At 43.2% G+C, this 17,510-nt stretch overlaps 1 protein-coding gene across 1 annotated transcript in view; it reads left to right on the top strand.

Moving 5' to 3' along the window:
* CHCHD3 (coiled-coil-helix-coiled-coil-helix domain containing 3) overlaps positions 1–17,510 on the top strand; it is a 294,459-nt gene that overhangs the window by 258,324 nt on the left and 18,625 nt on the right. The window contains exon 7 of the mRNA XM_060108045.1: positions 15,631–15,766. Coding sequence (XP_059964028.1) covers positions 15,631–15,766 — 136 coding nt within the window. The remainder of the gene's footprint in view (positions 1–15,630; positions 15,767–17,510) is intronic.

Genomic DNA, 17,510 nt, shown 5'->3' with positions numbered 1-17,510 from the left:
CGGTCAATGCTGTCATTGCCTATTGCACACCATTTGAAAATGAAATCATCATTCGTCCTCTCATGTTTCTCCCTGTTCCTGAATGCCCTTTGTTGGTTAACGTTTTCTGAGGGTGGGGTCGGGGGAACAGACCTTACAGCGTGAATGAACCGAAAAGTTATCCGACCTATTTAAGTAACACTGGCACTTCTGGGCCTCCTGCTGAGGACTGCCAGCTTGACTTTACAAAATCACATTTATGACACTAAAGATACAGAAACTCATGGAAAGAGGCTGAAAACCAGGTTCTGGCCTGTTTGAATACTGGTTTAATGGTAGTAGAACGTTAATCGTGTGGTGTTGATTATTCTTGAAATGTCCAGCTTGTTTTAGACAGGATTTTGCTACTATTAAAGAAAATTAAAGCAGTTTGCCATCAATTCCTTTGAGTTCCGCCTCAGCGCCTCGTCACAAGTAGCAGCCCTGCCACCAGCAGTGGGCACATCTGTGCCAAGTGTAATTACTTCAAATACAATTCCATTTATTCATAGGGAAGACTGTTGCTCTCCGTGAGAATGTAGTTGAGAGAAGAAAAGATGTATAGGTTTATGTTAATTATATACCCCATGCCCGGGAGGTTTGATTTTAACATGAGGGCAGCTTTTTAATCCCTTTATCAAAAACACATGCAGGAACCTTCTTTGCTTCCACCTGAACACTTAGTGGACACCTTCAAGTTACGTGAACAGTCACCAACCCTCACGTGAAATGTATTCTAAAACTTGGTTTTAAGTTGGCAGTGTGAACGTGGAAACCCATTTTCCTTTAGAAATAAGGTGGTAACTGATCGGTTCCCAGAACAACTTACTGAAATTTATTAGTTGAGATAATAAGAATAATAGTAATAATAGCAGCTACTGTTCGTTAAAAGCTTACTATGTGCTGGGCATTGTGCTGAGAGCTTATGCATTATCTTAATAATCTTTACAACAAAAACAGTAGGAACCCGTGAAAAAGTTGCACCTTTTTCTGCACAGAAGCAGTCTGTGCCAGCTTCCATAGCAAGTGAAAGGCGGAGCCCAGATTTGGACGTAGGTGTTTTAGATGCCAGATCCTATGTTAACCATCAGGGTAAATGGCGCAAGTATAAGCAGTGACTATATTATGGAAGCTAACTAACTGGTTGTACTACTTTTTCTTTTTTTTTACATCTTTATTGGAGTACAATTGCTTCACAGTGGTGTGTTAGCTTCTGCTTTATAACAGAGTGAATCAGTTATACACATACACATGTTCCCCTATCTCTTCCCTCTTGCGTCTCCCTCCCTCCCACCCTCCCTATCCCACCCCTCTAGGTGGTCACAAAACACCTAGCTGATCTCCCTGTGCTATGCGGCTGCTTCCCACTAGCTATCTACCTTACGTTTGGTAGTGTATATATGTCCATGCCTCTCTCTCACTTTGTCACAGCTTACCCTTCCCCCTCCCCATATCCTCAAGTCCATTGCCAAGTAGGTCTGTGTCTTTATTCCTGTTTTACCCCTAGGTTCTTCATGACATTTTTTTTCTTAAATTCCATATATATGTGTTAGCATACGGTATTTGTCTTTATTAGAAAAAAACTCATCTCGATTCCAGTTGGGATATTAGGAACACTCGTCCCCCCAGTGTAGTACTTTGGACACACTTCCGTCCACCTTATGCCCACACATACACTCTGGCTAACATAGTGGCGAGGAGAAGTGGAGAGAGTGCCCTAGTAGCTCTGTAGTGAGGGGTCTGAGCAGCCCGTTGTGTTTGCCAGTTGCTGTGCCAGGCGCTGGGAATACAGTGTAGACGGACCAGACGTGAGCCCTGCCCTCTTGGAGCTTACAGACTAATTGGAGAAATGACTAGTCTCCCAAATAACTCACCAGTTAGAGTTGTGCTAAGTGCTGTCAAATGCTCTAAGAGCATGTGACATGGGGATCCAATGTGAGGGATCAGAGACAACCTCTCTTTAGGCTAAAATAGTAGGTGTTGGGGGAGCATAAAGGAAGGTCATTTAAGCAGCTAGATCAGCAAGTGTTAAGGCCCTGAGGAAGGAGCTCAGCTCCTTTGGGGGTTCTGAAAGGAAGCATGCAGGAAAGCAGAGTGGGGAGAGAAGAGGCCAGAGATGGAGATGGCGGGGGGGCACATCCTACTAGGCCATAATTAGTATTTCGAATTTTATCCCAAGAGCGGTAAGGAGTGTTTGAAGGATTAGGGTTGTAACCTGGAAGTTATAAGATCTATTTAAAAGGAGGCGTTCCAGTTGTTGTGTTGATAATGAATTGCTGTAAAGATGAGGCTGGAGGACTCAGAATGGAAACCAGGAGACTGCTTAGGAGATTTTTGAAATATTCCAGGTGGTGGTGGTAGCGACTTGATCTAGAATAATGACAATGGAGATGGAGAGAAATAGGTTGATTCTGGATCTATTTTTGAAGTTTAATTGATAAGACTTGGTGACAGATTGGATATTGGGAATGAGAGAAGAGGCGGTGTCAAGGGGGATTCCCTGATTTTGGAAGGTCCATTTACTGAGATGGAAAGAAAGAACAAATGGCGGGTAGAGGAAGGAATTAAGTGTTCATTTTTAAACATGTAGCACCTGTAAAACCTTCAGTGTGAATAGCAGGAGGCAGTCACCTGTAAGAAGGCAGGGCTAGAGGTACAGATTTGATAGCTGTCAGCACACAAGTGACGTTAAAGCCACATGAATGGTTGAGATCCTGGTGGAGAGACTATATAGAGAGAAGAGCAGGATATGGCCCTGAGGATCTCCCACATCAAGAGGTCAGTTAGAAGAAGATGAGCTGGAGGAGAAGCAAGGGAGGAAGTGCAGTGTTTGTAGAAGCCAAGAAGCTCCTTTCAAGAGAGGGGAGTAATTTACTTAAGTCCATGCCGATTGGTCCTATAAGACGTCTACCAAGAATGGTTGGATTTGGCCACTTGGATGTGGATAGAGAGAATGGATGGAAGGTAGGAAGTGGAGGTGGCTGTCATAAGAATAGTATTTGCTAGAGCTGTGCTTTCAACAATATGATAGCCACTAGCCACGGGTGACTGTTTAGATTTAAATTTATTAAAATTAAATAAAATATAAAATTTTACCTTTGTTGCTTTAGTCACATTTCAGGTGCTCAGTAGCAACATGTGGCCTTGACCAGTGTGTTGGGCTGCATAGACATGACCGTTTCCATCACTGCAGGGAGTTCTCTCGGATAGCACTCTTCTAGAGAAGGTGGGAGAGCTCTTAAAAATGATCTAGTAGGGAAAGAAATTGTTATGAGAGAGGCAGTCTTCCTCCAAAGTAACAGTAGAAAAGTTGCAGATCCAGATTTTATGATGGGACAGTGAGGGAGCTATCTGGTTTCTGTTTTTCTCAATGAAAATTAGAAAAATGGCCAAGAGTGAAAGGAGAATGGAGATGTAATGAAATAATCATGGGAAAGAGGGCAAGAATGAATTTACCACAGAAATGTAAAAACATGGTAGGCAGAATTTACTGTCTACCTATGGATTTACCCCGGTTATAGGATTTTCCTCCGGAAACACTCAACTGGAGAGCTGTATTAAAGGACAGTCATATGGCAGGCGTTCAGCGACTAGAGCTGCGTGTGAGGGCTTAGATTAATACTGCTGAATTGGAACCCTTAGGGAGATGTAAAACTAATGGGGCTCAGCATGAAGAATCCAGTCCAGGACATGAATTGAGAAATGCATTGTCTGGTCCTGCAGTAATACATCATTATCCCTTTACATAGGAATCATTGTGATTCTGCCTCAGAAATACTCATGTGTGAGGCTCATCATAATCATTTGAAGAATTTGTGTGCAGGAGGTTGTTGTTTTCTCTACTTTCATGGTTAGTCTTGTCAATTTCAGTCTCAGCAGCTGCCTAGAATGTTAAGCCAATTTGCTAAATCTTGCCTGTCCTCTGAAAAATGCTTAAATCTGTTTATGTAACACAAGGGGTTGAGATTGTATGATGTGTTGTGGCATCAGTACCGACTATCTTAATCAGAACCGTAAAAAGAAATGTTGGAATTTTTAAACTGAAGAGTAATTGTTCCATTGATGCACATGTAGTTCACTGTTATTATACATCCCATATAAACTCTTCACTTTTATTAGTTATGAAATTCTTTTGCGGTATCCCTCATTTATGGGGTATTAAGTAGGGAAATAGCAGCTACTTGCTGATGCCTTTAGGAGGAGAATCCCTCTTCTCGTGGATTGTTCCCTTTCTTACTCACGTGAATTCCCATTACTGTCAGATGATTCATCTAGCTTTTGAGGTTTCCCACCGGAAGATTTCCTTCCGCCCCTCCTGCGTCTCACCAATCTCACTTTTAATATTCATCACCGTGGACTTATGCTTTAACCAAGAGAACCGTGGTTCTCCTTAATCACACCATGTTTCTCTTTAATCACACCGTGTCTGCCCTCCTTCCTGCCCTTCTTGTCTTTCTTTTTAAAGACTGTTGAATCAAAACTCTCCTTTTTTCACACAACCTTCCCTCTTTACCCAACTTCTAAGCTCACCTCTGTTCATTACTGTACTTTCTGGAAATTGCTTTATCACTTGTAGAGCATGTCCTTGCTCAGAGTGTTTTGGCTTTCTGATTTGCATGTAAATTTCCATATGAATCTTAAAAAAAAAAAGTCTGTTAGTGATGTCACTGCCTCTGCCTGCAAACTTTCTTCTCTTTTTTTTTTTGCGGTACGCGGGCCTCTCACCGTTGTGGCCTCTCCCGTTGCAGAGCGCAGGCTCAGCGGCCATGGCTCACGGGCCCAGCCGCTCCGCGGCATGTGGGATCTTCTGAGACCGGGGCACGAACCCGTGTCCCCTGCATCAGCAGGCGGACTGTCAACCACTGCACCACCAGGGAAGCCCAAACTTTCTTCTCTTCTTCCACAGCCTTTGCTTCTTCCACTTTTCTGTCTAGAGTGCCTTTCTCTTCTATCTAACTGCCTAAGCCCTTCCTATTCTTTAAGACTACTGAAATTCTTGCATCTCATCTAAGACCTTTTCTGGTCATCTCCAGCCAGATGTACTCCTCCCCTTTCATATTTTTACTGTTCCCAGATGTGCTCCATAGAAGCAGCTCTTATAAAATGGGTGTGTCTTTCTCTCCTACACACACACACGCACGCACGCACGCACGCATACATGCACACACAGTGCCTGGTATAGAACAAGCACTCCATAAAGGATATTGAACTGACCTAATCCCACTGCCTTCATCTCTTTACTGCCCATTTTCTTATTTACCAATTTCCTGCTGTCTGAATTCTGCCTTATGCACTATATTGAAATTATTTCTCTAAATTGCTGGGGATTAAATTCCACGGCCTTTTATCAATCTGTGTTCTTTTCAACTTTCTTCTCTTTCATGAAGCTCTGGTTTCCCAGCCTTGTGATGCTGTGTCATACTGCTTCTTCTCTCCACTCCCAGTTCTCTGACTGCTCCGTCTTCCTTCCCTGTCACCTTACCCCCCAATGGGGCTGCTCCCCAGTACTCAGCTGTCCCTCCTGCCTTTGCACTCCCCGCTGTGTCTTTCAGGGGTTGCTCAGTCCGTGATTATAGCCCTGTTCCCAGTGCTGAGCTCCAGGTCCACACTCTAGATTTTGGTAGGTCGTTTCCACTTGGGAACATTACTCAAGCACTTTCATTCATTAAATCCCCAGGCCTCAGCCACATGTGTATTGCCCAGTCTTTCCTCTTCTTGACCTCCACATCTGTCAGTTACTGCATCCTTCCATCCTTGCTTTCCAGGGCCTCCGTTCTTGCCTGTTTTTATAGCTGGACACAGCTCCACTGCGCTCCCAGCCTAGATGGTTCCCACTTCCATCCATCTGATGTGTTCACATCCGATCAGCTTAGGCACCTGGATGGCTTTACTGTCTCATTTGGAGAGGCTGGTGGTTTGTCTCCACCTGCAGAACAGAGTCCAAGCATCCTCTGTCTTACCGGAAGGCCGTCCAGATCCCAGTGCCTCCCTTTTCAGTGCTGCCTCTCGCCTCTGCCAGCCTCCCTACAACCTGAGGCCCCTGGACGCGCCCAGCTTGACTGAGCCTGGGCCTTGGCTCATGTAGACCTTACGTGTCCTGTCTGCCTCTTACAGTCTCACCCTGCATTCAGGATAAGGCTTTCACAACCCATCTCTTCTCCTCCGTGGACCCTCCCTAGACACGCCCCCAGGTCCCTCCTCAGAACAGCTGTGGCGCTTACCGCTGTGCTCTTTCCCTTACACCCATCACACCGCCTTGTCTTACCTTTACGAGGGTGTTTCTTTTACAGGTATGAGTTTTTCTCCCTTCTTGTGTTTGTACACACCTTTACCTCCTCCTCCCCAGTATGTACACCCCTGTGATGTCCAGGTGGCATTTTTCTGCCTGACAGTTCCTGGAGGTTTGCTGGCATGACCTAGTCACTAGGGCATGGCATAGTGCACCCATCTGGGGATTCCCTCTTGGCAGGGGTAGAGCCTAAGCCTCCTCCCTTTCAGCTCATCAGAGGGATGGGAAACAGACAAGAGGCCCAGCTCTAGCCTTCTTTCCATTCCTTATTATTAGTACTCTGACACTTAAGGGCAGATCAGTATGGATACTTTTTTTCCTTTACTTGTCACTGCAGTCAATACACTTGCAGTTCTTTCAGTTAAGAGAGCCAGGCACATTCCTTCCTGGGTGTATCTAAGTATTTGGATCTTGCTTTCAAAATGTAGTGGAAAAAAGAGTATCACCTAATGTACTATACACACTCTCTCACTACAGACTTAAAATTTGATCTTAACCCAGTTTTTTTTTTTTTTCTTTTTGCGGTATGTGGGCCTCTCACTGTTGTGGCCTCTCCCGTTGCGGAGCACAGGCTCCGGATGCGCAGGCCCAGCGGCCATGGCTCACGGGCCCAGCCGCTCCGCGGCATATGGGATCCTCCCAGACCGGGGCACGAACCCGTATCCCCTGCATCGGCAGGCGGACTCTTAACCACTGCGCCACCAGGGAGGCCCTTAACCCAGTTTTTTAGAATGTGTCACAGTTCTCGAGATACATGGCAGTTTTAAAATGTTTTAAATTAAGCTGTTCTTATCTTAGTATTAAAAGCACTCCCTCAAATTTGATCACTGCAGGGAAGAGGTAAGGGTACCGGAATGTATGTTTATGCTTGGGTGACTCAGATGGAATTTCACCAAACATCTCATCCCTGAGTCATTCCTCAGCTGAGAAGGAGCATAGACAATTCATCCCAGAGGGTAATTCTTTTTGAAAAATTAGAAGTGCCTAAAAATAGGGACTTAACATGAAAGTATGTGCTGACCATATTTCTGCACAGGCTGCTGATACCATACTACTCAACCTGCAGATGCTGTGATTCTGTGCTACTGAAATAGATTGCATTGATGAAAATGATATAATAAGGCCTATGAAATAAATATCGCTCCAAATACGGAAGGATTGTCTCTGGGAGATTGTCTCCGGTGTTCCGTTAAAATTTGGTCAGAGTGTCTTAGGTTCATTACAAGTGTCCTCTCTCAGTAAAAACCTGCTAGATTGCCAGGACTGGTGCCCTCCCCTTGTCTGTATGGGAGACAACCATGTCGGCTATATCCAGCTCTTCCTCTTCTGAGCCTGAGGACTTGAGCAGGAAGAATGGGTGATGAAGGGGGTAATGGCCCTTCCAGAATTTGGAAACAAATGCCACAGTTTGCGGCAGCCCCGTAGCCTGGAGCCTGCAGTCTCCCCTTTCCCTTGTCCTTCCTCATGGGTTGTTTAGCTGCTCAGCCCGTCCCTCTGCTCTCTCTGCATCTGGACTAACCTGGCCCATGACGCTTCCGTTTCTTCTCCAGGAGTCCCCTCGAATTCTAGTAGGTTCTTCAGCTTCCCAGTATCTTTCTAACGTCCCCATCTTATTCCAGTTCCCACTGTCTCCCTCCCGCCTCCGAAACTGGGCATTGATCTAAGACCACATTATCCAGTTTTCTCCTTCTTGGCCATATGAAGTAGGAAAGCAGTAGCGTGGTTACTTAGCGAAGGCAGTCCCTAAGCAGGAACATGATGAAGGCTGAAGTGTAATTTGGGCACCAACTGAAAGTTGGCCCCATAGCCCTCCTACCAAGACAGAGCAACCAGAAACCTGTCTCAACATTCGTTTATTGTTGACAGGTCTGAAACTGGGCATCTGGCCTCTGATTATTTTCTAGGGATTCCCTACTTGACTCAAAGAGTTTATAAACTCTTACCGTACACAACTACTCCCACCCCGCCAAACCAAGCTTGTGTTGGCAAATGTCATGAACACAAGCACTAAACTTTGCTCTGAGAGAAAGCAGAGGCATCTAGAAGGCTTGGAGTAACCAGGTTGCGGGTGTATGCATATACCCAAGGTCTGAGGAGGTCTCTCCTCTCCATCTCGGAGTCTGTCTCTATAGTTTAGATACAATGGACAGATCTTCCTGCTGGCTTGAAAGTTACTTCAAGCGAATCCTAAGGCCAGTCTTCCCTTCCTCTTCACTGGTGATGAATGTCCTCTTGTCTGGAACGCTGTATGTTCAGTTCCTGTTCCATTCAAAATGAGAGCTCTGTTTAGCACTTTGTTTATAGCTCAGCATTCTCATTATAAGGCTTTGTGTACACCTCTGTCTCTCGCTACTAGAGTGGGAGCCAGCAGAAGGCAAGGATCACATCTTATTCAGCACCTACCGTAGTGATGGCATGTAATGAACGCTTGATAAATGTCTGTGACTTAATAATATTGGTTGTTGGAGTAGCTGTGTAGATGAAAGGATGAATGAACCAGCTCTCATATTTTCTATCCTTAGACCAAGTTTAGTGGACATTCTAAAGTAGCAGGATAGGGGAAGTGGAAATAACTCCCAAAGCCTCATAGGTAAAATAATGTAACTTTTAATTTGTGTTGGCATGAGTTCAGTGTATTATATAAATACATATATTTAAAGTAAAAGAAATCCAAGGGTGATGCATTGTGTATGCTCAAGATTAACGTTTTCTAAGTTGTCTAATTAAAGTGACTTTACAAAGTCAGAGATTTGTCATGCTTTTCTTTAATAATAATAATAATGATGGTGATGATGATGATGCTTTTCCTGGCCTTGAAGTCTTATTGAGATATTTCAAGTAAAAATAATTTGGTGTGTGTTAAGATGACTTGGTCTCATTCACACACCGATACAGCCTTTGGAGATTCAAATTTAACGTTTGGCTCTGGACATGTCTTCATTCGCGGCTTGTAGGTCTTTTGATGGGACAGAGAAAACACTCCCAGTATTTCAGTTCTTATAACCAAGGGCCACTTCTGTGAGCTGTGATTTAATTTTGTTCCTACTGTGTGCATGGCAGGAGGTGACGTTTATGCTCCAGGTACTTTGTATAAACTGCTGCTTTCAGGCACCTTTAAAGCAAAGAGCTGCATTATTAACTCACTAGTGCCGATTTTTATTACAGTGTTATTACTTGACATTTATTAAGCAATAACAGCACACCAGGCATTGTTAAAGAAGAAAGGGAGAGGGAAGGATGGCTTATACTTCTCTAAATTAAGGGTCACCCAGACTAAAGTGCAGTATGTTAGGTGTAGAATTCTACCTAATGAGAGGACTTTGTGTGAGCTTGAGAAAATAACATCTCTTGAGTATTTGGTTTTGTCCTAAAGTAAGTGTGATGAAAAGTTGATTTCGAGTTCTTCCAGGTTGAGTTAATGTTGACATCAATTATGTTCTGTGTCCCCAAACTCTATAGTTATTGCTGCTTACCCCAGATATCCTTTATATAAGTAATAATTTTATTTTTTGGCCATGAGGCATGTGGAGTCTTAGTTCCCCAACCAGGGATCAAACCAGTACCCCTTGCAGTGGAAGCGTGGAGTCTTAACCACTGGACCGCCAGGGAAGTCCCAGTAACAGTTATTTTATCTCCCTTTTTAGAGATATAAACCTTGCTGCACGTAGCCCAGATCTGGCAAGGGTACCATGATATAGTGGAAGATGAAAGTTAGCCAACCTCTCTAGGTCACGAGATTTTAAGAAAGTATATTTACAAAACAAAACAGTTGGGGCCCTTGTTCTTTGGAGATGCAGCAGAAGATGGCCCCATTTTTCTAAGTTTAGACCCTTGGTGGGATGAGCCCGTGTAGCAGAATCCCACGCAGGGTATGGTGAAATTGGCAAGATACCATGAGGGTTCGCCTCCTCGGGAAAGGAAACCAGACACTGGGGAGTCCTGTAGTGTTGAGGTGTATTGTCCACTGAGCAAGAAGGCAGAGTCATCCAGCCCCCACCAGTTTCATGTGGTCATGCGTTACTAAGTTCCCACTCTCTTCCTAGGGTTTTCCTAATGTCCCCATCATTTCCAGGTACCCAATATTACTGAATAAGGAAGAAAAATATATTGCAAAATTGGAAAGTTTTTCATTCACCTTATATATGGCGTGTTTGTGCTCATGAAACGTGAGGCCTGTTGGTTTAAGAACAGTGTACCTGTGTGTGTGGAGCACTGTACTTTTCATATCATCTTGGATAGGTGACCAGAGGTCCTATCTTTGGGATTGTCCTGGTTTTAGGACTTTTACTCAGGATCCTAAAACCTGGGGGAAGACTGATAATGCTTTCCCCTCCCTCCTTGCATATCACCCGCCTCCTGTGGATTCAGAGGACTGAGTTGTGATACTGATTCCTTTTTCTAAAGTCACCGGTTCCCATGAAAGATGCATTGTTGCAACCTGTTAAAAAATCAGAATCTCCCCCCCAACCCCCCAAATAAATTAGAATTCCCCTTGTAGTGCCAACCATTCTCGTATCCACCCTGCACTCAACGAATGATTTTTGTGTCCGAGAGCTTTAGGAATTGTGGCTGCTCACTGATTGTCATTACATGACTTCTCGAGCCTTCCGAGTGGTATGAGGAGGGTTATCTCCACACTTTTCTCCCTTCTCTGAAATTACCTCATTATCCTTTTTGTTTATATTAGAACTAACATGATGGGTAAGTAGTTTCCTCGAAATATAAAGCTCAGACCCACCTCAAAGAAATTTCTAAGACATGAAAGTAGGAGAGGCAACAGCAAAACCAACAGATAGCTCTGAAACAGATAACCAAGTGGAAGTGTATGACACTAGAGTCTTTTGTCTTTTTTCTTTTTGGCTGCGTTGGGTCTTCGTTGCTGCGCGCAGGCTTTCTCTAGCTGCGGCGAGCGGGGGCTACTCTTTGTTGTTGTGGTGCGTGGGCTTCTCATTGCGGTGGCTTCTCTTTTGCGGAGCACGGGCTCTGTAGTTGTGGCTCGTGGGCTCTAGAGCGCAGGCTCAGTAGTTGTGGTGCACAGGCTCAGTTGCTCCATGGCATGTGGGATCTTCCCGGACCAGGGCTCAAACCCGTGTCCCCAGCATCGGCAGGCGGATTCTTAACCACTGCGCCACCAGGGAAACCCAATACTAGAATCTTAAGAAGAGAGTTCTGAATACTGCTTATTTATCTCTGCGTCATTTTTACCAAAACATCTTCATTTCTCTTTGACCAATTAATTCAACTTATAGGAAACTCTATGAAGGAAATCATCAGAAACAGTAGTGATAATTTTTGTCCATCACCATGGTGTTTTAATCACTTAAAAATTAGAAACAGCCTAAATATGTATCTTTATTCTTTTCTGTTATTTTTTTCCCCGAAGTTTCTACATTGATCTGTCAGTGTTATGAGAAGAATACTTGGATGTATTTTATTAGCTGCCTTTTAAGTGAATATTAGCATTAAACGTTGGCCAAAAAATTGTTTTACTGGCTACAGAATACCTACCAGGAGTGCTTCTTTGGGTGTTGTTCTCTATCCAGATCTTTGGTCTCCAGTTCTGCTATTGAATACAGTCAGCGACCTCCTTGGCCCGAAGTGCCACTGTGGGATGAGGTGGGGTAGGGCGGGAAGGGCAGAGGGCCAGCTTCTAGTGCTGGTGGGAGGAGGGAGGAGACAGGGAGCCACGTATAGAGTACAGAAAGGAAAAGCAACGGGAGGAGACAGGTGGTGGGACCCATCAAAAGTCCCCAATAATTTCAAGTCCACTGAACTGGATTTTTTCTTATTTTTGAGCAATATATATTTGTGTGTACCAGCTTTATTCCACCCGTTCCTTTTTGGTAAGTATGTTTTTGGATAACTATTCTATCTCTCACTTCCTTATTATGGTTTTGAGTTCCCCAAATATTTCATCTTTCTCTTAACATTTGTCATTCACTGTTTCTTTTTTTTGATCTTTTCATACGAAGAAAGTAAATTGTTTAAATGTCTCTTGTTGCTAAGATTTAATTTTCCTTCTTGGGTATCTTGAAATTCTGCCTTTTGTCATTTTTACCTAATGGTGGCTTTTTCCATCAGCAGGAATGCAAGCAGTCAATAAAAATCAATTGTTGACTCAATGACTATATGGAGGGTTTACCATAATGCATATTGGAAATGTCTTTGAAACCCTTTTCCTGAATGGAAGGTGCCATGCTTGGGTTTTATGGCCTTCTAATGTTAGACAGTAATCTCATTTAGCATTTTCCCAAAGTGAAAACAGTGCATTAGGGCAGCATAACAGCATTGCAGATCAATACAGAGACAGAGCTTTGCCCTTACAGATTAATCCAAGCAAAATGTACCAGAGTCTAGTCCAGGAACTGGAAGACAATTATGTTGATTTCCACCCCTCTTTCCCCCATTTTACCATCTCATCATCAATACAGGTTGAAATGTGTACAAAAAGGATTTCTGAAAATGTCTGTGTTTGCGTGCACACACGCACTCTCACTCACGCAACAGACTACCATACAGGAAATAAAGGGCCCTGGAAGTGAGTAGTATTGATTTGTGGTGATAAAAGTATATTTTGACACCTTTCAAATTATGAATAACTCATGGACTTTAACTTGCATGACTAAATAGCTCAACCCAGGGTAAATGCTTACATATAACTTAAATTACCTCTTTCTAAGGAGTCCATAGTATTAGATGAATGAATCCCATTGTGAAGAGTCTTTTTAGAAGGAAAAAAAACCACAGCATCTTCCTTGTGATGAGCACTATGTGGGAGCTCATTCTTTATGGTCTTTTGCTGTGTGTTAATGGGGAGAGGCTGCATATCTGGTTGGGATGCTTCTAGCCTTCTCTCCCATCTTCTTCCCCCCTGCTTTAAATCTAAGGTATATTGGAGGGACGATGGTCCTCAACGCTAGGATAGCAGGTAACCCTGCTTTCTCATGAACTGTTAAAGGCATTAGTCATATATTTGCTAGGTTCAGCTAACGTGATGCTTGATCCTATGTTATTTAGTATTTGTCCAGGAGGGTGTCTTGCTATAATCAGTTAGTCGTAGCTGTGCTTCTACCCTTCGAAACACAGCTGACTCTTTTTAGATACTGATGTTCATGGTAGGGGATCAGGGAAATCTGTGTCCGGAGACATTCACAGACATCTGAACTTCAAAACCTTAAAGTGAGTTGAAACTCCTGGGATTGGATTTAAATTCTGTTCTTAGGTGTTTGGCAAAACAGTAAAAAGGTAATGAATGAAAGAGTACAAGCAGTGTTATCTCTGTGTCTACTTTTTTAGAGGGTAGTAGGAAGTAAGTTCCCTTAGGGGCCAGTAACGTGGCTTGCATTTCAGTTTTCTATTCTAGCAAAATATGTATACTAGCTTAGTGTGTTGGATAAAAGTAATGAGACAAATCGTCAGCCAGGGGTTTCCTTATGGATGAGAAATATTTCTCCTGTGTTCTCTAGGGGTTTTTCAGAGCTCATCAATTTAAAATCATGCTATTTCATGATTACTATGGAAATAACAAATTTAAATTCCAAGAGAAGAACTGATAAGAGGCTGGAACCTTTTGTATTAAACAAAAAAATGCACATATTATAGTATGCAATTTGATGAGTTTTGATGTATGTATAAAACCATGAAACTATCACCACAATCAAAATAATAAACAGATCTGTTGACAAAAAAAAAACTAATTTGAAAAAAAAATGAATCCCTAGATTAAAGTGATAATAATATATATACTTTTCTGTGTATGCAGTCCTTATATTCCAAGTTCCTCTACCATTTTAACAAGAATATTTCATTTTTGTTTGTATAATCCATTTGGTTTATTTTATTATTATCATTTTTCAAGTGTATATTATCAGCTTTTTGGAAGGATTTATGTTTAGTAGTGCATATTCACTGAAAGCACTCTAACTAAAATCTCGAGATTTGTAAGTATAACTAGTAAAATTTTAGCTCAAGGAATTAAATTTTCTCTCCACCCATTTGTATTCTCAACAATTTATTGCATGACTTCTATAAGAGGGACCCATGTCGATAGCTGAGATAACAAAGAAAATAAGATGCAGTCCTTACTTGGGATTTGCATGCTAGGAAATTGCAGTAGGCTGTAGTGTAGTGCATGGTGAAAGAAGTTAATACAGGTTAGGGGATCACCATAAAGGGAATGATAGACTCTGCTGTGGTTGGAGAGAGCTCTAGTGAAAGCCATATAGAGGAGGTTGCACTTCAATACTTAGCTCAAGTATTGAAAGATGGGTAGGTATTTTCCAGATACGTAGAACTGGGTGAGGCTTGGGTGCAGAGCATTTCCAAAATCAAGAGCCGCGGAGCCAAGACGTGAAGGGACATGTAAGAATCAAACCCTGAACGTGGTCTGGTTGAGGCAAAAGAGTAGGCAGGAACCTGATCCAGAAGGACCTGCCTGTTGACCATGTATTTTATTTGGAAAGCAGATACTGTCTAGACTTACTACTAGAAAGAACCTTCTGGGAGGTAGGAGTGGAGGGTGAAGGTTAAGAGACAGAGAGACCCGTGAAGGTCATTGCTTGAATCCAGGATATAGATGATTAGGAATTAATGTAATGACAGTGAGTATGGAGAAAGGACTGGACTGCAGGATATCAAGCTTTGTGACCAACTGGAGGTGGGAACGGAAGAGAACATTGGGGCTCCCAGGTTCCTGAGTTAGCTGGCTGGGCTGAAGAGTAATTGGCCCCATTCCCATGGTTACGTTTTTTTTTTTTTTTTTTTTGCGGTATGCGGGCCTCTCACTGTTGTGGCCTCCCCCATTGCGGAGCACAGGCTCCGGACGCGCAGGCTCCGGACGCGCAGGCTCAGCGGCCATGGCTCACGGGCCCAGCCGCTCCGCGGCATATGGGATCCTCCCAGACCGGGGCACGAACCCGTATCCCCTGCATCGGCAGGCGGACTCTCAACCACTTGCGCCACCAGGGAGGCCCCCATGGTTACGTTTGAGGTAGGGTGGGAATGCTGCCCTGTCCAGAGAGGCTCGCAGTGGTGTCAATTAATAGAACTAATTTCATAGAAATCACTTATCTTTTTTTTTTTAACATCTTTATTGGAGTATAACTGCTTTACAATGTTGTGTTAGTTTCTGCTGTATAACAAGAAATCACTTATCTTGTGTGATATCTTTCTTTAAAGGTCAAAGAAAATTATTGTTCTTAAACTTTTGGCGGGGGGCGTTTGTAACATTTATATCTTAGTTGATGTTTTATATATTTTTTTAGCCTTGTTCTTTATTCTGGTTGAAGACCATTTGTCTCAGTGGTCCCTGTTTTTGTTTCCAGGCGATATGAGTGTCATCCCATCTGTGCCGATCTGCAGGCCCAGATTCTCCAGTGTTACCGCCAGAACACCCAGCAGACCCTCAGCTGCTCCGCTCTGGCCAATCAGTACAAGCAGTGCGTCAATCAGGCCAAACAGGTGGGTGTACAAACCAAGAGCTAACTAGGGCAGCAGAGGAATAAAAAGCCCAACATCATGGGCACTGGGAAGGACTCAGTAGGCTAATGTGTATGAAAAAGCTTTTTAAACCAAACTAGTCGTCGTCAAGAATTGCTGTCACGAGTTGGTTAAGTTTTTAATCACCTTTCATCCAGGTGGCTGAAGGAAGAGTCTGTTATCTCCTTGTGTTCCACTTGCAGAAAAAAAAGGTTTTACGTAAAGAATACCTTTTCTAGTTGCTCTGAACTTTTGTCCTCTACTTTATAATTGTGTCCTCAAGGTCACTGCCGCATATTTCTGGGCCAGTACTCAAAGCCAGCAAAGAGGAAGGATACACGTTAAGGGGCCAACAGCTTCAAGTCCATAAACAGCAAGTAGTCATGCAGAGAGTCTGGCTTAAAAAAACGAAAGGGAAACACAAAACTAAAATAAAAACCCACCATGCAAGCACCATTCAATCTTCTGCCAGTTGGTAGAGTCCAGTCAACTGGGCAGGGAAAGATAGGCCAGACATGTATTTAGGAAGCAATTTCCATTGCTTCTGTGTACCATAGCCATACTCTTCTCATGACCCTTCATATCAGAATAATATGATCACGGGATGTGTATTTTCTCTAATGTGTGTACTTTAGAAAGCTAATGATAAACGCTGAAGTAAATTATCAATTCTGGCAGGTCACGTAATTGCCTATCATTTAACTGATTTTGTTGGGTATAGGTTGCTCTGAGAGATGGAAATTGTTGGAAACCTTGGTTCTTTCTGCTGACAAATTCCCTAGACTTGACCTTCTAACCCAACTAAATCTAGTGTTTGAGTTACACAGCATGCCTCCCTGCAGTCTCATTTGCTGTCGTTATAATAATCCCAGTTAGTATAAATTTCTAACACTCTGTGAATATCTGATGGGAGGGCAGTATTGTCTGGATAGCTGGAAAATAACAACACTAGTAGAAAAAATAGAACCAAGATTTATTAAAAGCCTGTGTTGTCTTTTTTTTTTTGCGGTACGCGGGCCTCTCACTGTTGTGACCTCTCCCGTTGCGGAGCACAGGCTCCGGACGCGCAGGCTCAGCGGCCATGGCTCACGGGCCCAGCCGCTCCGTGGCATGTGGGATCCTCCCGGACTGGGGCACGAACCCGCGTCCCCTGCATCGGCAGGCGGACTCTCAACCGCTGCGCCACCAGGGAAGCCCGCCTGTGTTGTCTTTAAAAGCTTTGTGGCTCGAGACTTTTTTCTTTTTTCCCTCCTTAGCACTTATTTTTTATTTTTTCTATTTTTTAACATCGTTATTGGATGTTTAAAATGGTGTGTTAGTTTCTGCTGTATAACAAAGTGAATCAGCTGTACATATACATATATTCCCTCCCCCTTGTGTCTCCCTCCCACCCTACCTATCCTACCCCTCTAGGTCGTCACAAGAGGCTTCTTTCTTTTTCTTGTTTATATGGCACTTGCCTAACTCTTAGTAGTGTTCCAGGGATTCCTTTCTTTTAAGATCTTTGGTAGAAGTAGTGTTGCTTATGTTAAGTTAGTACATTTTATTTGTTAAAAACAGCTTCTGATATGTTCTTAACAATCTCCAACCTTCAATTTTAATACTGACTGAAGCAGGTGGAACCTGTAAGTTGGACTCATGGGTTTTTCTAGCTGATGTTAGTTCTGTATTAAGGCGGGGGTGGTAGTGCACATAATGGCGGAGATAAAGTGTGTGTTTTGACACT

This window comes from Mesoplodon densirostris, chromosome 9, assembly GCF_025265405.1.
Source record: "Mesoplodon densirostris isolate mMesDen1 chromosome 9, mMesDen1 primary haplotype, whole genome shotgun sequence".
Lineage (NCBI taxonomy): Eukaryota > Metazoa > Chordata > Mammalia > Artiodactyla > Ziphiidae > Mesoplodon > Mesoplodon densirostris.
The sequence above is the reverse complement of the archived record's forward strand: the minus strand, read 5'-3'. Positions and strand labels throughout refer to the sequence as shown.